This window comes from Poecile atricapillus, chromosome 6 (genome assembly GCF_030490865.1).
Source record: "Poecile atricapillus isolate bPoeAtr1 chromosome 6, bPoeAtr1.hap1, whole genome shotgun sequence".
NCBI classification, from domain to species: domain Eukaryota; kingdom Metazoa; phylum Chordata; class Aves; order Passeriformes; family Paridae; genus Poecile; species Poecile atricapillus.
Window position 1 is genome coordinate 30,255,193 of NC_081254.1, and position 23,341 is coordinate 30,278,533.

Below are 23,341 nucleotides of genomic sequence, written 5' to 3' on the forward strand. Positions count from 1 at the left end.
TTAGGGTTACCTAGATAAATACCTATTTCATAGGGATATTTAAATAACAGCCAGACATACTTCAGTGTGGTTGAAGAATTTCTGCAAAGGGATTCAAAGAGGAGCAACTGCAATAAAGGAGAGTGATGATACCCTGCACACTGCAGAGAGAATGGATCTGTGGTGTGCTGGGGACACCAGCTGCTTAATCTGTGTTTTGCCCCAGATTTTCTGGTGACCTCAGGAGAGCCATTTCCTCACACACACTCAGTAAAATTCTACAAGTGGTTTCAGACACATTTGCATCATGCTGTCTCTTACCACAGATGTGATCTCCAGCACCACATTCAATACTAGGAATTGCTTTAGCTCCCAGAAAATTCCTGGAAAAGCTTCCATCAGAGCTGTGTGTTAGAGGCAGGAGGCAGGTTCATCGATGCCCTGTGCTGTGGGGAGATGCTGATGTGCCAGTTCCATGCTAAGGGAGAAGCCATCCTTGATGTCCTGCAGAAACTGCCTTCCTTCAGTCCCTTCAGTGTCTCTGAAGTTTCCCTCTCGTGAGGGAATGCTAGGTGATGGTCCCACATCCCTGCAAGGAACTGGCTCACAGCATCTGTGCTGCTCATGGAAAGCTGCACCACGAGGGACTGTGGAAATCTTCTCAGTCACATGGATTCATCCAGAATTTCAGGCCCATTAAGGGACACACTAATAGTTACAAACTTGTATTTACTTCCCTGCTGGTGCTCCCTTGGTCAGAGCAAGGGCTAGAAAGTGCATGTACTGACTGTCTACCTTTGGGTCTGTGGAGATGACATCTGAGATGCTCTAAGGGCCTTTATGGTCTGTTTCCAAGGGATGAAAACTTCTTCCACGTGTGTGCCACGCTGTAGCCAGCCACTTCTCTCCTGCAGGCTGGCCAGAGAGTCACTGCCAGGAGCTTGGGGCATGCCAGGCAGTTCCTAGAAATGCCACTGGAATTTTGAACGTTCCTTTTGGCCCCTTATCACCTTCTAATTCATTGCATCCCTTGAATTGGAGAAGCCAGACAAGGTTGATGCAATCTTTCATTCAGGAAAATCACTTTGAGTTAAACCATGCCTTCACTGCAAGGACCCTCAGTGACCAGGGGCCCTTTGCTTGCTGCTGACAGCTCCTTGGTGGCTCTGTCCTACAGCAGGACCAGCACTTTGGGTCTAAGCTGCTGTGGTGGCAGCAGGACTGGATTTGCCACAGCAAGTATCTGGCCATGTTCAGTTTTTCATCCTATGGTGCCTGAGTCAATCTGTGCATGAGAATTTGTTTTGTTTATATCCCAGCAGTGGAGGATGAAATTGAAGCATTGGTGGGAGCATTAAGATCATGCCTATCAGTAGTGCTAATCTTCTTTTAAAATGTTGTATGTTTGTGTTGTTCATCAGTAGGGACGTCACTGAGCTACATCCTTTGTTATTTCCTGCCTCTGTAGGTTTTCCCAAGAAATCTGTTTCTGTCAGTGCCTATAAAACACAGCATAAAGCCATGGATTTAAACACAGTGATGAGGGTTGCACAATATTTTTAACCAGGAGAAGCCAATATTTTTGAGTAGTTGCTCCTCAGCAGCATCTACTGCTACACATATTCTACACCAGGACACTTTTTGCCAAAATAAACCCATTTATATGCTAAATGTCCTTAAACTAAGTGCCCTACAGGAATTCTAGCCTTCTGTCCTCCAATTTGCCCCTCTTCTATTTTATTCAATGTCCAGAGCCATTCTTCACAGATGTCATTTTGCTCCCAAACAATTGCCCTTGTGCTCCAGTTTCTAAGAATAAAAGTGAATTCTGGCAGTGCAACATTTCTGAGAAATCCCCAGTAGTGGAAAAATAGCTGGGGGGGACAACAAAGAGGAAGGAAAACTCAGTCATGAGGAACAACTATAAACAGCAAGAGGGACTGTGGATAGGGAAAAAAATATGTTAGAGATGGTGAAACAGGAGTTCTCTGTTGTAAGTACATTTATGTTATATTTGGTGGGTTTTTTTAAAAAAAATAAAAAATTGTAAAGGTCTGCTTCAGGTTATTTCCTAGCATCAGACAAGTGGCAGTAAGCAGCACCTGCCCTCAAGGTCAGCTAAAACATTGAAATAACCCAAAGTAAATATGTGTCCAGTCTCTCTGGCACCTGGATGAAACATCCCCTGCCCTGTGGTCTGGTTATCCTGGAGCTTTCTATCCATTTGTCTTTTTAAGTTCTGCCAGTGGCACAGATGACCACAAGGCTGGGAATAGCACAGGGGTGTTTTGGCATTGCAAACACAGGAGGATGTCTGTGCCTGTAGGAGGGGGTGGTCACTGCTGTCATCCCCAAAGGGGACCCACACCAATGACCCACCCCTGTCAGTGGGCTGTGGCACCACGTGGTGATGTTAGCTGTCCCTTTGGTTGTGTTTGGTGTGAAAAAAGGGTGAATGAGGGGCCTTAGATTTCCTGCACTGCCCCATTCAGAGCCCTCGGATTCCTGAGCTGCTGCCACATCTTGAACTGCACCTTCCTGGAGCAGAAGTTCATGGCAGGTCCCTGCCCCGGTCCTCCAGGTGGGACAAAGCCACGACACTGTCAAGAAATGGTGCACAGCAAGGAGGTTTAGAAATGTTTAGAATGACGACATTTCCCTGAGTAGCTCCAGCTGAAGTGGTGCACTCTGCCAGTGCTGCTGCTGTGGACAGGGAGGATGCAAACCCCCAGAGTCCTTCCCTGCTTGCCTCCCACCCTGCCATCCTCAGCCTGACTTTTCCTGTCTTGTGAGTCATCCTTTGCCAGATAAGCCATCCCTGCTGCCCCACCCCAGTAATCTGCTAAGGCAGTTGGGTAATTAATCATTTCCTAATGAGGGTCAGTACCTGCACCACTGTCCTGCTGCATTCATCCCTCTCCACGCCACTCCTGTCAAGTACAGAATACTTTGGGTTTACATGGCAGAAAATCAGGAACCTTCAAAGGCTGCTGGAAATGTTTGTCATGTCCTGGAAGGCACCAACAGTCCACAACAGCCCTGCCATGGCCCACTGCCCCCCAGGGCTGTGGGATGCCAGTCACCCCTGCCTGGCTGCTGGCCCCACAGATGAGCTCCAGGGAAGGAGCTGGGCTGTGACCATGAAGGTGTGAGTGGAAAAGCAGGCCCCTGCTGCACTGCAGAGCTCAGCTCCTCAGATGGTCTCTGGGTCACAGAACAAAGGACAGAATTTCAGCTTTACCTCCCTTGTTCAGGTAATAGATGTGACCGAGAGCAGGGCAGAGAGCCAAGTAAATAACAAGGCCTCAGTAACAAGAGAAATCCAGCCTGCCTTTCTCTGATTGAAGAAGCCCTGCTGAGATAAATGCTCCAATCCATCTCTTCTCTGTAACAGGAGCTGAAAAGTGGGTCAGATCCTGCTGCTGGCAGTGCCGTATTTGGGGAGGTCTCTGCTAGGAGCTGACAAACGCCTGGAGTGATCAGAAAAAAATTCAACTTTGCTTCTCACAACAGAGCTCACTGAAATCATGGCTTCTGCAGGGAGGAAGATCGTGGTGGACAAGCAGGAGAGGTGGGAGGCAGCAGGAGGCAGCACATGTAGAGCCCCACAGCCAGCCCGGGTCCTGCTGGACTCCACTCCAAAGTCACCCTTGTTGGCATCTGTGTCCTCGTGTCACCTTTCCCTCCGGTCCATTGCTTGTACCTGCTTGTCTCTTTTTCCCTGAGGTGGTGAACTTTCTCCCTCTTCCACCCCTAACAAGCAAGACAGTGTACAGAAGGGAGAGGTGAGCAAAGTTTAACTGAAATGCCAAATGGGAAAGCTTAGAGGTTTTTACAACTGTTTGGTTTATATAAGAATTTATTGGAAACTGGCACAAACAAGTGCCTATCTGCTCTGAGATACCAGAGCAGATGTGACAGAGTGGAAAACCCTCTTTCCTGCCAAAGTATTTGCTGGAGATTCGATAACAAGGTGCCATTGTACAACAGTGGGTAAAGGTCCAGAGTAGAAAGGAGAAAGAGAAGCAGACTCCAGGCAGTGCAGGGCTCTGCCTTTGTGGGCTGCAGCTCCTCCAGCAGACACCCTGCCTGCAGACAGCAGGTAGAGCTGGTTAGATTCAGTGGGAAGGCAGCAGTCAGCTCTCCCGTGCTGTTTCCTTCTCTGCAAACAGTGACAGACTGTCTCATCCCTTCATTTCTGTTAGAGGCTGAAATCTTCTTCTAGCTTTTCTCTGTAATGCTGGGGAGAACATGAAATTCAGCACTCCAAATGCACATTTATAATCTCTACCAAGATGTAAAACTTAAGTACAAGATCTTCAATTTTTAATATTGGTACTGACAAGCTTTCAGTATTTCCTGTGAATTTCATTCATCCCACTCATAATTCCCACTAGATACTAATACTGTGTGGTTTACAAACATTAATACTTAATGTTTTGCAAACACACTTGGTTTGGAATGCTGGCTATTGAATACAATTTCAAATTGCATCATTTCACTATAAATCTTTAACACATAAAGCAGCCTGTGACCCACCCTTAAAAGTAATGGTCTTATTTGTTTTGGCTCTGAAATGAAAAGCAGCTGGTTTTCTGTAGGAGGATGGAAATGTTTGGGCTGCATTCTCTTGTTCTCAAAACTCACCTGCTGGGGTTTTTTTCTACTAAAGAAAATTCAACAAGAATTATTCAGACACAGAAAACACATCAAAAGCAAAAACTGCCTCTTTACCCTGACATGGAAATAAGTATCCCACAATCCCCCCCAAAGCAGAGTTCAAATTCAAAATTCATGTTCAATCAAAATCAATCCCTAATTACATGAAGGATGTATCTGAAGTCACGCTTCCTTAAAAAGAAAACAAACTTAAATGGCAATTTATCCTAGCAACCTTCACAAAGCTCATATGAGCAGACAGGTTTGATCAAATAAGAGAAATCCTTTAACCATGCCAATGGCATCTCAGTTCCTTTCTCCACTCCAAGTTGCTATGAATTGTTATTTCTCATCAGGTTTAAAGAGATACTGGCACCTTGAAGTTCCCTTTAGCTGCCCATATGCTTTTATTCTGTAGTGCTTCCCACAGTGCCTCCCCAGTGCTGGCCACAGGCCATGGGTGCTTTCATTCATCGAAGCCAGCCTGAAACCCAGTGCCTGAGGCAGCACAGCCAGGAGCCGCTCTCCTCCTCTCCCCTCTCTCCTCCTGCCACCCTTTCTCCAACAGAGTTGCTTTCAGCTCATTTATCTGCCTATTGGGGTGATATGTAATCAGAGCAGGAGTCCTGATGGGAAATACAAAGTGATTCTTTCGAGGGGTTGGCTTTGAAAGCCGCTGTGGGCGCTGATGACGCGAGTGTCAGAGCTGCCCTTTCATTTGCTTTGCCTTCTGCCCTGAGCCTGTCAGCACCAAACAGGAAAAGCCTCTGGGATGTTCCCAGGCCCATCTTGCTTTAGTGAAATCTGGTAGTATTTGTGTCAGTACAGGCTGACTCCTCCACCCCACTGGCCAGGGGACCCTATATATTTATATAGCACCACAGAGATCCAAGTCTCCATCCACTGAGTGTGAAAAGGTGGCACCTTTGCTGGAGTCAGAAGCCCCACTCTCAACCAAAATAATGAATGCTTTCATTCATCCATCTCTAATGCCAGCACTGCACAAAGAATGAAAAACAAATTCAATTCTTCATTGGGAAAAGTAGAGCCAGACTCAAAGTCCTAATTAATGACTGAAATTTGGTTTACCCCAGGCCTGCACTCCCCAAAGGACTTAAACCGCTGAGATCGAGAGATGGCTCTTGGAACCACCAAGACAAGGGAAAGTCTTACCACACATCTTCCCACAAAATTCTTTTTAGTTGTATTTAGTTTTCCACATCTGCTTGTATGCCCTCCCACACCATCTAATCCTGTTATTAATCTTCTTTATTATAAAGAGAACAAAAATAATTTATTCCTGAGTTTGGATCCTGAAAATACTTTTTTCCATAAAAAGGAGGCCAAGTAAGTGGGAAAGATAGAGATCTCCTGCCATGAAGGTGGATGAAATGCTGCAGAATTCATCTACACACAAAAAACAGCTGGTGAAAGTGCAAATACAAACTAGAAAGTGGGAGGAACGAAAGCACCTCGTGGGCCAATGCAGGAACACCTACAGCAGAGCAGGGAACTGGAAAAAGACTCCAGCACTAAAGCCCTCGTGCTTTGCTGACTGAAATGAGCCCATGACCATCTGCTCCACATCAGGGCAGGATTAACTGGGTGATGCCAATGCCAGTGTCTTCCAAGATACACCATTTCTGGGGTTAGTCTCAGAAATCAGTTTGCTCTTCAAAGAATTAAGGTCCAACCCTTCATTCTGGGTAACAGGCTAGAAACTGATAGCAGGAGGTAAAGAGTCACAGAGAGGCAACAGCTGCTTCACACTCATAATGCTGCACTGAAAATTGAATTATTTGGGTTCTGAGTTACCACTGGCACAGACTGAGGGAACTGCAAAACCAGGAACAGCATCAGCCCAGCCAAAAATACCATGTGTAATTCCTTAACTATTTAACTGGTAAAAACAATTGCCTGCCAAATAGAATCCCCAAATTTGCTCTGATTTGTACAAGACATTAATTCAGGTTTGGCATAAAAGATACTTCTTCATACACCTCCAAAAAGGAGTGGAATTCTCGGAATGAGCACCCCAGTCCAGACAGCAGTTCTTATGACAGCCAGCTAGCACTATGTATGATGTAAAACAAAAACTTCAAATTCCTTTAACTGCTTCATTTAAATGGAAGCATTTGACAATGCCATATGTCAGCGAAATGCTCATTCACAATTCTTTTAGTATAAAATCTTTTTGCCATTAGTTTCCCATTTATTTCTCTCACAGGACAGAAATTAAACAAGTGACTTCACATTACAGAGCTCGTCACTTAGACAAAGAACTGTTTATACTTACACTGATCATTAAAAAAAAAAAAGAAAAAAGTTTTTACAACATGACATAGCATTGAAGAGTCCAGATAAGCTACTCTTAGAGGGGCTGGGTAATGATTCTTTACATGTGATTCCATCCTGGAAGTTTGGAACAATTTTTATTTTAGTGATTAAAATTTACTAGTGCGCCTGCACGTACCCACATACTTCAGTACATAAACACCAGGCAGATACAGAAAAATCAGCACTGGATAATCTGGTAGGAATCAGGGAAAAAAATGAAAAGTGAAATTTACTTTTCTGCTGCCAGTACTAATATTTGCCTTTCATGTTTTTCCAGAATTCAGGTGACAAACCTGTATATAGACAACCCTGCAAACTCCAGTGGAGATTACATGGTGAGGAACCACTGCTGTGCTTTGAACACGTGATGAGAACTGGCACTACAGAGGACACGAGAGCAACTTTAGACAAGCAACATACACAGCACATGCACCAAAGATAGTGCAGACAGGCTGTTCAGGTTAGCAACTCTGGCACTGAAAGGAAATGCATTTTACTCAGAAAGAACAAATAGGCATATGTTGTATTCTTTATTTTAAAAAAGATCAACAAAAAAAACCCCAGAAAATCTTGAGCAGAATATAGAAATGTCTTTTGTAAACAATTGTCTAAAGTACATATGCTGCAGGAGCCCAACTCAATACTCTCTCACAAGGTAAGTTTGGTTTTTTTTTGACAAGATTTAAATCACAACAGTCAGTTCTGCCTCATGAAATGAGCTTCTCTGAAGCCTGAGTTGACAGCATGTGACAAAAGCTTGGTATTGTCTCATTTATTACAATAACTTATTTTCAGAAATTACCCTGGAGACTGTTTAATCCCCAGCATTACACATCTGAGCATCTCCACAACCTGAGGAAAATTAAGAAGAGGAGAAAAGGAGTAAAATAAAAATAACCTAAAATAGGAACTTACAAAAATGGTAAGTTATGGGGGGAAAAAGAAGTAGTAGAAACACAAGTAATAGAAACACAAGAAAGCAAGGTGCCTTTTTTCTTTCCCCAAATTTATCTTTCTTCAATGAATGGCAGTTTAGTCCTCCCTAAAGAAAGCTTTGTGGAAAAGGGAAATAAATAAAAGTTATAGGAACTCAATTCCCATTCTAGCCTACTTCCTTTAAAATATACATACTTCCTTATATTTATTTATGCCTATTGCCCTCGGTCATCCAGTCTCTAAAATGCATTTCCATCAAGCTTCTGTCTCTCCAGTCACCAACATTTACAGTGGGGATGATTTTCTGTGGCTTCAACCACTGAACAAAACGCTTCATTTCCAGGTAACTGCTGTGCTCACTGTAAGGAATCCCTGAAATGAAAACAAATCACAGCCATCTGTCAGTCTGCTTAGCTTCCTCCAAGCCTTCCAGCTAAGAAAAACTTTAGATAAAAGGGTTTTTTCAATTCCTTTTTGGGATCTAAAGTTTATAGCTAAGATGAAACTTAGCCTACACCCCTTTCCCTCCTCCAGTTTTCCCTTCTAGGAAAATTACCTTGCATTAAGTCACCAAGTCATTCATCAGTGCAAGCTAAGAAACATCAATTCCCTGGTTAAAGGAATGGTAAGGGATTTAGCTCCACCCACCAATAAGAACTGACAGGAAGACATACTCTCTCAGAGACAAGTAAAAGACAATAAAATCTTAGCTCTGGAACTACACTGCCACCAGCATCAGTCAGGCCAAGATTCCATCCCTGAAGTCTCTACCTGTATCATATGAAAATCTTTATTTGCATGTTAAGGACAGGTACAAAATGTATGCAAAAATCTGCATGTATGGTGTTCTTGATTACTTATTTCACTGATCTCTCCTGAAAAGCTCTGTTCAGTTTTTCAATGAGTCACCAGAAAAAGCAGCAGTTACAAAAATCAGTAGGAGTTTCCAGAATAAAAATAGGGAAAGCATCCACACAAAACTAAATGCACTGAATCTTTGCCACTCATACCATATATAGTGATTTTCCCTCTTGTCTGAGGCTTGATATCCTCCAGAGAAAGGCATGAATCAGAGTAGGTCCACCCCGTAGGTTTGAAAGCAAGAATTTGATCAAAATTCTCAGAAAACCTATTCAAGTGATCTTGCAAGCCCTGTGGAAAAAAATATAGCATATAATTAATCCCATTAAATAGCTAATTAGACTAAAATTAGCTCTCATGATGGAGAGGCTTCAGTCTACATTTTACTTTCATGTGCTGGTATTTTTTAATTTTAATGATCGTCTACCTTGAAATTATTAATGATAAATATTGACATTTGCAAAACAACTTGTTCCTTAGGATCTCAATTTCTGCATCTGAATTAGGCACATATGAACAGCTATGCATTACAGATTAGAACACATAAGGAATAATCACATCTTATAAATTTTGCTCCACAAATCATTAATTTCTGCTTCTAAACTAGAGGTCAGCAGCTGAGTGGAGATAGAAGATGGTGAAATTCTGCATGAGTGCAAAATCATCTGGTTAATTTGCAGTGCCGCACTGGTCCTGACACCTGCTTATGCCCAGAAGTAACCAAAGTCAATTAACCTACCCCAAAAAACTTACAGCAAGCCAGCATGAGCTGAGTATTGCTCTGAGCACTAAACTATCTTTTACCACCTCTCCAAGACAGGAAGGAAACCACCTCTCACCTTCTCAAAAAAGAAAATTACCTTGAAAAAGTTTCCAAGTATGTACAATCCTATTCCTGGATACACCAAAGTCAGTATTACTTCAAGTTAAAAATAGAAAATCAATTTCATGTGTCCTGTATAAAATCTTACAGGAAAATTCCTAATTTGAAAGCCCTACAAGGTTACAGAACTCAAAATCATAAACTTTATATTAGCAGGAGAGAGAGGAATACAAAATAAGAACAGATTAAAAAGGAGGGTAGAGGGGGATAGACGGGCTGTGATAGAACATTACCCAGCCTGTCAGACACGAGACAACTATAAAACAAGGCAGCAGAAAAGTGCCCTTTAACAAAAAGTATTTAACATCTTCAGTACAATGTCCAGTAGCAACATATAGAATCCATCAAACCAGGTACATAAAAGAATTTTTAAAAACCCTACCACAGCAGACATTTCATTTAGCAACAGGAATTATGGCTCACTGCTATGACTTTGAATACACTGTGAACGTTCAGTCCTCACTTGATTAAAGCTATAACAGTAGCAGTCTAATTCTCCTTCACACTTCATTTTGGGAGGATTAACAAAGATTAAGGTAATTATTCACATATTTGCTCCCCTTGCTCTAATGAAATCTAAATATAGGACTTCAAATGCAATGATTATTATATTAACAATGCTAATCTGCTTTTAAATTTTGTTATCAATCAAGTGTGTAACATTCACACTAAGGATGCAATTTCAATCTTACAAAAAAATAATTTGTGCATTTTAATCACAAGCACTTCTGAAAGTCTCACCTCAATGCCAGTACAAGACCTTGCTGAGTTAAACAACGTGGAAGAGATTCACAGACCCACAGAACTCAGTTCCCTGGAAATCTTCCACTGCATAGTGAAATTAGCCAAAAGCCTCAACTTTTGAGTAACAAAAAACTGTTTGTTGTGAAAGAACCATACAAGCATTTTTGGAAAAGATGGCCTCCTTCCCCAAAATAAATGACTACAGCATTTGCTCACAGCAAGTCCATTTTAAATACACATTCCAATTTCTTCATTTATTGCTTTAGCCAACACTGTTCTAAACCTTCATCCTTTTGAATGGAAAGTATATTTCACTGCTATACCAACCTCCTTCAATCACCATGACAGCCTGATACTCAGAGTGTCACTAAAGTCAGCAGTGTACACAAACAGATTCCGTAAGGTAGAGAAAGACTCAAATATGATTAAATATTTAATTTACCACCAGCCCTAACACCATTTAAACTCATCTGGCTTTTTCAAGAACAGCCATTTGTCAGCACATACAACAATCCCTGTATTTTACTGAGGTAAAACCAAATACTGCAGTGAAGTACCACATCTCTGGGGTGGTATTTTTTAAATTTTCTTAATATAGATCAAATCCAAAAGTAAGATAAATAATCAATATGATTTCATCTTTAAGCATTTAAAATTCTCCACATTTTACTGACAGTCCATTCCACCCAGGCACTCCTCTAGAAGCAGCCTCATTGGCAGCTTGGCACTCTGGGAGTGTCCCCAGCTTACACAGGCACAACATCACTGATGATGGCACAGAGCACACTCAACTCCACACCTGAGGGCACAGCCCCAGCACAGAGGGTCCTGCTGTCAGACCAGGACTCCGACCCACTAGATCTTGTGCCTTTCAGCTTTCCTGGCCCTTTTCAGGGTCCAGGCATGGCTTTTGTCACATTGTAGATTTGTCCAGAGCCTCCTGATCTCAGAGGTGAGACCCTGCATGACAACTGCCTCCCTCTGGGAAGCAAAGCTGCCCTTGAGGGTTGAACCACCCCCTGAAAGTCCAGCTGTGTCAGTATCCATGCATGCTGGGACAGGTGACTTAGCAACCCAGAAATCTGCAGAAGGAACTAAAATAAGTTACTGTTTAAGACAACACACCACACTAAAAATAAATCCATACATATTTCCATTACTCATTTTCTGCTCCACCACAGAAAACATCATGGAAAAAAGTTAAAGCATTAAGATACTAAGTTCCATCTCCTGCAGCTCCATCCAAACCATATAGCATTTTTTACTCCTTTTTAGGTCAACTCTGACCTTGACTAGTCCTGCAGCTAAATACCATCTTGCTCTGAAGGATTTGCTTGAGATGGCACAGCAGGCCTGAAGCAAAACAGGAAAACGAATCCAAGCCTGTAAGGCATAAACAACCACTGATATTTTGCTTTCTTTCAGGTTACCTTTAATCTAGAGCCTGCTGCTTTACCTTACTGCCCTTAAGTATTTTATAATCTATTTAGAATAACCTAGGAATTAGTCATCTTTCCAAACTATGAAATTCCCCAGAAAAAATGCTCAACAACAAAAACTCAAGTCTCAACCAAATGTACATTTGAAATCAACTTAAATGAAATAATGTTTTAAAATTAACTGGTTTACTTGCTTTTGTGACAAATATTAGAGAACTGGTAGTTAGCCATGCTCATAGGCTGCCTCCAAACAGAGGCTCACAGGTAGAAAAACCTTTTGGATTTTTCCTACACTGGACCAGGTAAAAAGCTGAAAACAGGAACTCCACGTCACAATATATTAATTGCTAAGAGGACAGATCAGGCAGTCATTACATAAATCTACTTCAAAAAGGCCTGCACAGAGCAGGTCTTTGAACAAGCCTCACCTTATCTTGTACAAGCACCACATCATGTTTGGAGAAGTTATTAATGTTTAATTGCATTTCATTTTCAATGTATTGCTACATGTCAAAGCTCCAATAAATAAATACAATCTGACAAGAGGTTAAAGCACCAAACACAGCACTGGTTGGGAGGAGTCAAGAAAATTCTACTAGCAGGTTCATCAACAGAGTCCGTTTTCTGAACTTACCTTAAAATTAATTTGCATCATGGGAAGAACATGAAGCAAAGTACCCTTCCAGTCCATGCTGATGAGGGAATTAACAGCTTCTGACTCCAAGCACTGCAGGGTTTTGTACTTGTCACGGGACATGCTTGCTTTTGAGCCCAGAACTTCAGCAATTGCTTTAGGATTCATTAGGAAGAAATCAGATAAAGAAAATTGTAAGAGTTCTTTTTTGGCTTGTTTTGGAGATAGTCCTGATTATTGTACAAGATAATTTTGACTATTAGAAAAGGAATCCATATTCAACAGGATATAGTGTTTTGTATTCTGACATTAAGAGAATCCTAATGGGTGCTAAAAACATTTGTCCCCCACATTTTAGCAGCAGAATTTTGTATGACAAATTGAAAACAAAGAAAAAGTATCTTGATAAATTCTAAGTCACATTTCTACTGAGGTGAGCTGGTATTTATTCCAAAGATACCAGAAACATTTCAGTTTTGGAATATGTGATATACAGCCCACACTGAAGACAGACTAGATTTCAGTGAGGGTAAGTCTTGTACTGATGATTTTGAATATACACAAAAGCACAAATGGTACACATCTGCCTGCTCTGAAGCAGACATTTGGGCAATCATGTTGGCTCCTGGTGCTGTAACTGAGTGAAGCGTAGCACACAAGATCTTCATTTAGTCAGAAAAGATAAATAATATAAACTGGAAGGAAAAATTCAAAATAGAAGTCTAAGAATAACATCCCTTTGTTGTTTCTTCACAGCATGAAATTATTAACAACAAAAACGTCATAAAGACCTCATTTATTTAGTTTTTTTAATCACCCTTAGCAATTTTCTCACCACAATCAATTAAAGAGGTTCATAGAGTTAGTATCTAAATGGGCCACATGTATATTCAGTGTGGGGGGAAGGTTGTAAACACAGCAGAACACTATTTCTTCCAGACAGTTAAAACTTACTGATTAGAAAACTAAAAAAATAGCAGAAGGATTATTAAATACATTTAATTTCTTTGCACAATATCTGAACATTCAGACTAAACAACCTTTTATATCTTCAATAAAGCCATCTTGTGGCTTTATTATTATATAATCATATATTAAATTAATTATTTAATCTAATACACTTCTTTTACATACCTAAGAAAACTTTCTCTTTTCCAATGGCGTAAGTGCCACAGACAACTAGAGTTCGTGGGTTTAAAGTCACTGTCTCAAAGGCAATGTTAACAGCAAACTGGATAACCTCTTGTTGTGAAGGAAAAGTGTACTCAGGGCTACAGTATCTGGGGCATGGAAACAAAATATATCACTTTGTTATAAAAGATAAAAGACATCTGAAATTACCATGAAGGCCCTCAAAACTCCATGTACACAGTCAGTGAAAAAGACATTATTCTTCTATATAATCGCAGTCTATTAGAAACACTGAGGTGACCAAATTGTTGCAACAAAAATTACACTGAGAATATAATTTTCTCTACAACTATTCACTGACACTGAATTCTACATTTTCTTCTTCATAAATACCAAATGCTCTTGCAAGCTAGATATCTGTATCCCATCCTGATTATATCCTTACATCTATTTTTTGTCATACACGCAAACCATAATATAAATCATTACTCATTCACAGAAACACATGGAACAGAAATAAAAGTCTGCAGCTGGGCATTAGTCATAATTCACACAAAAACAATTTTAAATATATGAATCAGAGAAAGGTCTAATGAAAATCCCCAAAACTGATTCAGCCGTTTGGCATTCTTTCACCTTTGAATTCCTTCACACCTCTTTTCATAACAGAGTTGAATCCACTGAACATTACTGTTCCACAGACCTCTTGTTTTAGAGCAGAACATTGAATGTATGAGTTTTGACACCCAGAATTTAATACCACTTATAAATAATAATAATAAAAAAATCTAAACAGTGATCTAAGCAAATATTTCAGCATCTTTTCCACCACCCACTTTCATTCTCTAATATAACAGCATAACCAATGAACAAATGACACATACATGGATCTTAATAAATATCTGCTTTTATTCAACACTAAATAGAACTAACAAGTGTTACCACAGCAATGTCATTTACACTTTCATTTATTTGGTTTATATAAAGCCTTACTAAACTGGAAAGACTAAGATTAACAACAACAAAAAAGTCCACTTCCAGACAACTTACGTGGTATCAAGGTAAAGAGTGTGAACTTGCTGGCCCATCAGAGCAGGGTAGCGCTCCATGGAAGGGTCTGCTCTGAAGTCCCCTGTGTGCAGAATAACAGCTCCACTTGGCAGGTAGAAAAGGATCATTGTTGCACCTGGACAACTGAAACAAACAAACAAAAAACAACAAAAAACCACAATTATGTCAGCTCTCTATATTGAAAACCTACTTTAAGAGATAGACTACAGTAGTAGAAACATGTGCAGAGTAGCATTTTAAATCATAGCTACGATGCAGACTAATTTAGCTAGAAATTCCTGATTTCTAAAGGAATTCTGCAGGTAAGCCTATGGCCACACACAAGCTTGACTTGTGTTCCCACCTGAGATGGGAAGAAGAAAAAAAACCCAAATCAACAGTAAAGCAATCAAACATAAACTGACTTTTTGGGACACCCCACCTTCTAGGCACAACAAAGATCCTGCCTCAGTTGCAACCATCCTACTATTTGATTCAAAGGGGAAACAGCATACCAAAGAGAAACAGCATTCTTGTTCAAGAGAAACAGAATTGTATTGCTGCAGACTCATCTTCCTTCCTGCAGGACTTACTGGAGCATTTTCTTTTAAATTCAGTTTGCAGATTTTAAATGCTGTCCTAAATCCAGAACTCCCTGTTGATAAATACAGCTCCCTTACTGGTGACAGTGAACCCATCATGCCTTCTGCAGTTGCTGGCCAAAGTGCTCTGAAGGGCAAGAGCTCAGACTGGAAAACCTGAGTGGAACTATTTAGATATCAGTCATCTGCAAAGGGTAAATGAAATCTCAAAAAAAAAAGGAAAACTGGCATGAAACACAGCTAACATAACAGAATTAGTGAACTCTTCAAGAAGCTGAACTTGTAGCTGAGTAAGGCTTTTAAATTGAAGCAGAGAATCGGAGGGACAAACAGGAAAAATAAGAAGTATACAAATTACATAAGCAGCAGGGCTTCCTTCATTCCTAGAGAGAGCTCTCAGAGGACTTCATGCAGTTTTACTGCTCCAAGCATAAACACATCCTACACTAAGCAATGTTCAAAGCAGTTGTGACACAGTCCTGCATTTCAATATATGTACTGTAGGGAAGGGAGTCTTCCTCTAGACCACAGCCAAAAAAGTACCAAGAGACAGAACAACAAGAGCACAGGACTGAAAGTCAACTGCTACTGAACTTTAAATCCAGCATTACCACATAGTGCCAGTCTAAGACAAAATCTCACCCTGTATCACAAAATTCAGTATTCAGTCCAGATTTCAACAGCCTTTTCTTCAAAGTTCAAGTTTCAGAATGTTAGCTAGGTTCTGTCTCTCACAGGATCCAAAGTACCACATTTTTCTTTAGCTCAGGATTTCCCCTATCATCAGTTCCAGCTACAGAAACCTAATGTATCTGATAATCAAATCTACTAGGTTCCTAACTAGACACCAAAAACCAGGAAGCATCCAGACCACTACAAAATCATTCAACCTCTCAATAAACATAAAAATTATGGAACTACATGTGGTTAACACAATGTACACAAAAACAACTTAATTAAATTCAAAAAAGCCCGTTTCATTTTTGAAGGTAACTCACCTATTTCAAAAGCTAACTACCTGTAAGAAGTTTTCCACAAGAAATGCAGGGATACCTACTGATTGGCATCGAGCAACAACACTTTGATCCCATCGACCACGCATTGCGTGTCCATCGGCAGCACGTGGACATACTGCTCCTGGACTCGGAGTTTGCTCTTCACCAGATTGCCAGTTACCTGGAACACAGAAAGGATTTTAAACAGGAACAAAATCTAAAAGAAGCAGTGTTTGTTTTAGAAATAAAAGCTCTCAAAGCCAGTCTGGCTTAGAGAGAAACTGTAAGGCCCTGGGTATAATCAAGCCTTTCAGCAGGATTTATTTCTCAAAAAGCAGACTGAGAAAAGCTGTCTTTAGATAGCAAACTTTTAAAAGCCTGTCAACAGGCTATGGATTAGAATCAGAAAGGAGTCAAGCAAGGGGGAAGAAGATCTGTTACAGACTATCAAGTCATGAGGAAGAGGTGGGTAAAACCTTCTTTAAACAAGTGAAGAAGCTTCCAGGTAACAGGCCCCTGGATCTTATCATGGAGGACTAAAGTCACTCCAACTGCATGGGCAACACAGGACACAAGCATTTCAGGAAACTTCCAGAATGAATCATAAATAGTTTTTTTGATGCAAACTCTGGATGTGCTGATTAGGCAAGGTGCCCTACCATGTTACAAGTAAAGAAGAGCTGGTTGGAAATACAACAGCTAATGGCAGTCGTGGCCATTCAGCAGCCACATTGTACAGGACACAAAGCATCAATCTAAAATAATTCCATTTGTTTGACATGGAAAAGAGATGATTCATGCAGAATCTATTTCAGATGTCCATCACTGGAATGCTTACAGAAAAAACTGAGCCAGATTCCCCATGATGCACACAAAAAAAACCCAAAAACCCATCTACAATGTCAAACTGCAAAACCAGAAATTTCAAATGTATTATTAGGGGAAAAAACACCAGAAAAGGCAAGGACTGCAACAGGTTGCAAGAAGACATAGTAAAATCTGGCCTATGTTCAGAATTTGACTGACAAAAGACTCCCTGAAGTCTGATCTAACTTTGAAGGTAGACCCACATTGTGCAGGAGACTCTACGTGACCTCTAGAGAGCCTTTCTAAACTTTATTTTTTTTTCATGGTAGCTAGTCAGGGAAGTTTCACTAATTCTCTTGATCAGTCAAATAAGGGAAGATTTTCTCAGAAACAAAATGCACTTTCCCATGTACATATCCACTGACCCAAATAAAAGAACCACTGATCTTCTATTTACTTCCATCAGTACAAAAGTGATTACAGCTGCACATGATGGTATCTAGCAATCTTGAAAAACCTTACCTTATTACAGTAGATTGGAAACCTGAAGTTTTTTGTAAGTCCACAGTAGTGGTCAGAGTGAAAATGAGTAAGGAAATAAGCTGTGCAGCCTTCAATTTCTCCATACTGGAAGGCATCAACTGTAAAACCAGTTCCTACAGCAAAGAGGGAAGAGAAGCCAGTCAGTAAACATGCATAGTTCAGAACCAATTTTTAATCAGATGTTGCTTCTGTTTTCTTTCTTCCCAACTAGAAGGTAATAGTTACTCTGCATACAATTGAAGGAGCCATTCACAGATTAACCTGTTTTGTGTACCAGTCAACAGTTGCAAGAAGAGACTTTACACTTACTAAAATAAAAATTTCACAAAGTGTTCACAAATACTTTCAAAGGCCTCCCAAATATGTTGTTCAGCTTCCCTCTTATACAGATGGCAGCTGGTTAAGAAAATAAGACACATTTATCTGCATTCAACTGGTATTTTTGAAATTTCACATAGATTGAATTCTAATACCAATATCTTAATGCAGAACCAGGTAACTGCAACTAAACAGAATTGCATTTTGCAATCAAACTACAATTCTTCAATTATTCTAAATTTAATCTTTCTCTTAAAGCATGCAATAACAATTATTAAGCAAGCAAGCTGGGGTCTTCAAACCTATCTGCTGAGATGAAACATGCCTGACTTGATATCATATGCTTTCAGTGTTTGCATAAAGATGTTACATAAAGAGAGATGTATAGAAGACAACCATTCCCTCTGCAAATACCTCTTTTTGAATGCAAACAAACTGATTAACAGTCCTTTTCCATTGGGTTATACTTTCTTAAAACCACCAAACTGTACACAGAACTAATTCAGCTGGTGGCATTCAAATGTTTTTAGTTTTATGTTACACAAATTTCCCAGATTTTCTAGGAGAACTAAAAATAGTTACACTTAATTGAGGCTAGAAGTCAAAAAAAACACAGCAGTCTGATCTAAGCAAAAGATCCCTAACCAAAAACCCCTCAAGTGTTTGAGAGGTACCAGACTCAAGACTGACTTTAGTGGTGTGATCATCTGAGGTTTTTTAACATGCTGAACCATTATCCTTTAATTTACCTAATTGCGTGAGGAGACCCTGAGAAATTCTTGGCTGTTTTCTTAACTAAACTCTTCTACTCAGTTTCCTTCATTTTCATAGTTGAAATAAATAATATTCCTAATACTATTCAATTTCCAATGCAAAATTAAATTCAATTGTTTTAACTTAGTGTTAAGGAAATGATTGGTATTGACAGCACTACTTTCAGGCACAACTGAAGCAATGCAAAAAAATTAATTTCAGGAATTAGGAGCATGTATTAACCAGATATATCTTCAAAATAATTTAAGCAAGTAGTTATCAAGAATAAAACCACCAAAGTCCAAAATCAGGACAAACCACAACACCTTAGCCAAAATAAATTAACTTCTACAAAAAACCAAGCTACCTCTCACCTGGTATTTTCTTGTAGAAGGGGCAGTGTTTTTTACTTGTTTTTTCACCTGTAGCAGGCAATTCTTTAAATTTTTTTCTCCACCTTCGTTGGCCACCAGAAGGTACATCTGCAATGGCTTCATTTTTAGTTGAACTTTCTGTAACTGCTTCCACATCTTCCACAGACCCTTCAGCCTTCCTTTTTTGCTGTCTGGGCCTCCTCCCATTAGGAGATATTGAAGCTGATATCTGCTTTTTCTCATTCAAACATGGCTCTCCTTTGTGTTCCTCCTTTGCTTTGGGTTTTAACCCAAAGAAAACACCAATGTCCATTTGTTTAAGTTCTTTGGCAGGACTGGATTTAGTGTTCATAGATGCTAATGAAAGAGATGACACTGATTTAGAAGAGATGGGACTGGGAAAGCACACAGCAGCTGTACTGAGATTTCCTTTTTTCTCCACTGCTGTCTGCAAACTCTCCTGGCAAGCTGTTTTTTCAATTGTACTGGCAGTCATTTTATCAGCATGAGTTAAAATGCTACTTGGCTCCCTCAAAACATTACTCTTCTGTGTCAGAAGAGAACCAGCACCTTCTCTGTCTAGCAGTGACGATGTCTCAGTAAAACTCACATACGCAGAATCCAGAGCACGAGCACCAGCATCTTCTGACTTTGTGGTTCTTGCTTTGCCAGCAGAGGAAATAAATTCTGGCTGTTCAGCCTCCTTGCAACTAGAAGCAAAAGAGGACCCACTGGCTACCACCCCTCGCTGATCTAGATGGTTCAGTGTATTCTCTTCCTCACAGAGGGTTTTTTTAGCGATGAAATTTTCCGTTTTTGTATGCTCATACTGAGGCTTCCTCTGTAAGAGAGGTCCATCCAACGTTTTAAATGCCACAGAACTAGAGTCTCCTTCTGAGTTCAGCACTTGGAATAATTTATTCTGTGATACTTTTACTTTCTCCTCCTCTTCCTCTTCACTTTCCTCAAATGTACTTAGTGGAGAATAAGAAATTTCACAGTCATTGAAGTCCACTCCTGACTGTAGCAGACTTAGCTGACTTGTATTTTTCTCAATACACAGATCTTTTCCTGTTTCACTTTTTTGAGAGGATGCAAAATCAAAAAATTCAAATTTACAACAATTATCTGCCATCTGTTGAGGTTTTTCAACACCTGCAAAAAAGGAAGTACTCCCCCTAATTATATTTAGAGACTTCATTTGCGTTGAATTCCGTACCATTGATGCGCAGTCATCACTTGGGACATGCTTTATTTCAGTAGAGGGTTTCGCACTCCGTGAGGTTTCTGCTGCATAACCTGGGGAACAGCTGGGCTTTGCAGCAGTAGAACATGCTACCTTCATCTCCACAGTGGTTTCTGTAGAGTTCACAAGATACTCCCCTGCCCTGCTTGCTGCAAGTAGAAAATGGCTGTAATGCTTGTAGTGAGATGGAATGGTGGAGGTGCACAGTAAACCATCAGGACACTCTATAGAAAGAGTTAAACAAAGGTTTAATGTTAATACCTTTGCAAGTATAGTTGGCACAGGTAAAATAACAATCACACGTGACATAACATTTAGGAGCTTTTTCTTGTAAGTACATCTGTTGGAGGACAAAAGGCACAAGGAGAAAGTAATTTTCAAGCTACCAAGGCCTCTTGCTCTGCACTGAGAAATGAGAACACTTCCAGCCTAAAATCAAACTGCTGCTGCTCAAACAGCACTATGTCTGAGCTATGCAGCATACTAACCACAAGAATACTTGACCCTGTTTCAATAATGTACTCCTGTAACCACAGCTTCCTGTTTAGAACTGTCTCATATTCAAGCAACAAGCTCAAGAGAAGTAGCACCAAAAGCAGCCAGTACATTTCAAACATAAGTAACAAATAAACCAAAGTTCAAATCTGAATTAACCTGAAATTCTATTTCAAGTTGTCTGATATTATGCACTAAGAAAATAATAAAAAAATAAAAAGTTGTGTATTTGCCTATGTGAAGAAAACATTCAGCATTAAGATACTAGGAAAAAAAATCCATAGCTCTTTCCTAAGCTCTTCCCACTGACAGCTTGCCAGCCTAACTTTTCAGGCTTTTAAAGTGAATCCATAGACCCATTAGAAGGATTTTTCACCTGTTAATTATGGGAGTAAGATGGAAATGAGGTGTGAAAACACCTGCCTTAAATTAAAAGCACTGCCAAAATCAGTGTGAAAGGACTTATATTTCACTGTTCTGAAACTCTAGGAAAGTTATCAAAATATAAAAAGGAGAGTGGTTGCATTACCTAAAACAGCCTTTACTCATGTTTCCTGACTGTATGCTTTGTGTTTTACAAAAGTTATGAGGTAAGGACATAAACTGGATACCTGAATCTTTTCAGACATGGTATTTCCCCATGAAACTAGAATTTGGAATGTGTCAATTTTTTCCTCTTGCACAGAGCTCAAAGGAAAACAGTTATTTTATGATAAAGGAATGTTAATCTCTATTTCTCTATAAAATTTCTAAACCATACTGGCACACAAGCTAATTGGCATATTTCAGCTTCCAAATGTCCATACACAACTGAACAAATCACATATCAACATGGATACACGATAATAAAATCTGTATCTACAGAGAAACTTGATCTCAAAAGTAGCACCCTTGTGCCTGAAGGTTCTTTTCTGACATCGAGTAATTGTAACAGGTTTCATTATCTTAAACATGCACATTCAGTTTGTTCAATGAAATACTAAAACTTGATAAACAGTCGTGAAACTTTCTCAGAGTTTTGAGATTAGATTCTGAAAGGAGATTTTCATGTTAGATTTCCATGTTCTTCACAAAGAAGCAAAAATTCCATACAAAGATAGGACTGATCGACAACAACATAATAAAGCATGATAGAAATCATACCAACTACCATTTCAGATTTTGAGCTGAATTAAAAAAAGCCAACTTTGCAACAACGTTTCATGAGAAGTCTGCAAAGTTTCTCTGAGGGCTTTTTTCTTACCCTATTCATACCTTTTTCAATGGGTCCTGGAGTTTCCAAACATTCATAGACATGCCACTGAGGTGTCTGGACCAGTAGCAAAGAGAAAGGCATCTGGCAGCTGGGGCAGAATCCATCGTGAATGCGCTTTGCATTTTGTGAGCTCTGCTCTGACAGGCTACACACGCTTTCCTGGGAGTGCACACTACTGTCTTCTTTACACTGATCCACATCCTGACCTGGCTGTGAGCTCTGCTTGGTTTTCTGAGGTGTATCAGTTTTTTCTGTGGATTTTTTTTTCCTATTTCTCTTTCTTTTTGGCCTGCCCTTGCCATCACTTATTTCCTGCACAGGAGTAGAGATGCTCTGTGAATTACTCTGATGCTTTCGTCTCCTAATGGATTTGTACTCCCAAATGTCCTCTTCCAATAAAGCATCATCAGACATGGCAACACATGAAATACTCCGCTCTCTTTTAAGCAACAGTTCCCAGACCTGCCTTTACTCCTACTAATATATTTTCTCTTCCCTCCACTCTTCACTATCTGAGGAAAAGCTCCAGAAGCCCATGTCAAAAAAGCAACACTGGGCCACAAACCAAGCAGCAGTCCCTGACGGGACAGGAGCATGGTGGATCCTATCCCAAAAATAATTTAATGAGCGTCTCTTTGTAGATTTGCAATTTCTCCTGTCACACGGGGTCCGAGTCTGCAAAGCCTTCCAGGGTGGGCCATTTCCTTCAGCTTCCCCCCGGCATCGCAAACGCCACTCGGCCTCGGCGGGGACAGGAAGATTTTAAAGATTCCTGCCCGAGCAGGAAGATTTTTCAAACAAAACGATGAAGAATTCAGCTACGTGATCGTTGTCGAGGTGTCCCGGGATGCTCCTCCGGAGCGTCCCCCAGGAGTGAGGGGGGGATGTGATGCTCCTCCAGAGGGTCCCGGTGCTGCTCCACGGTGTGTTCCAGTACCTCCGAGTGTCCGGGATGCTCCCTGGGATGTCCCGGTGCCCCGGAGTGTGCGGGATGTTCGCTGGGATGTCCCCGAGTGTCCGGGATGCTCTCTGGGACGTTCCAGTGCTCCCGAATGTCCCGGGATGGTCTCCGGGATGTCCGGATCCCGCCGATTCCGCGGGTGCCGCCTCCTCGCCCGTTTCCTGCAGCGGCCGCGCATTCGCTTCCGCAGATTCGTCACCGCGGCTGTCTCTCAACTTCTCCGCTTCTCCCATTATATGCCCCCCAAAAAAGCCCAAATGCCATCGTTTAAATTACTGGAGCTTGTTTTCGACTTTTTCTGGTGCTACTCAATTTTTACATCTTAAAAACGCTAAAGCA

The 23,341-nt window shown here is 40.6% G+C and overlaps 1 protein-coding gene across 1 annotated transcript; it reads right to left on the minus strand.

Moving 5' to 3' along the window:
• Positions 1 to 7,108: 7,108 nt before the first annotated feature.
• Positions 7,109 to 23,152, minus strand: DCLRE1A (DNA cross-link repair 1A). Its single transcript, XM_058842007.1, has 9 exons — positions 22,041 to 23,152; positions 19,046 to 20,515; positions 17,580 to 17,713; positions 16,313 to 16,431; positions 14,654 to 14,797; positions 13,607 to 13,752; positions 12,473 to 12,627; positions 8,922 to 9,063; positions 7,109 to 8,283 (listed from the first exon to the last, which is right to left on the minus strand). Exons 1-9 carry the CDS (start codon positions 22,453 to 22,455, stop codon positions 8,117 to 8,119), a joined length of 2,892 nt encoding a protein of 963 aa, XP_058697990.1. The 5' UTR covers positions 22,456 to 23,152; the 3' UTR covers positions 7,109 to 8,116.
• Between the last annotated feature and the right edge of the window lie 189 nt (positions 23,153 to 23,341).

Coding starts and splice junctions, on each gene's coding strand:
- DCLRE1A (XM_058842007.1), bottom strand. CDS start 22,455: ATGTCTGATGATGCTTTATTGGAAGAGGACATTTGGGAGTACAAATCC. Junction 12,628..13,606: donor AAAAGAGAAAGTTTTCTTAG/GTATGTAAAAGA, acceptor TGAATCCTAAAG/CAATTGCTGAAGTTCTGGGC. Junction 9,064..12,472: donor TGATGCAAATTAATTTTAAG/GTAAGTTCAGAA, acceptor TTTTTTCCACAG/GGCTTGCAAGATCACTTGAA.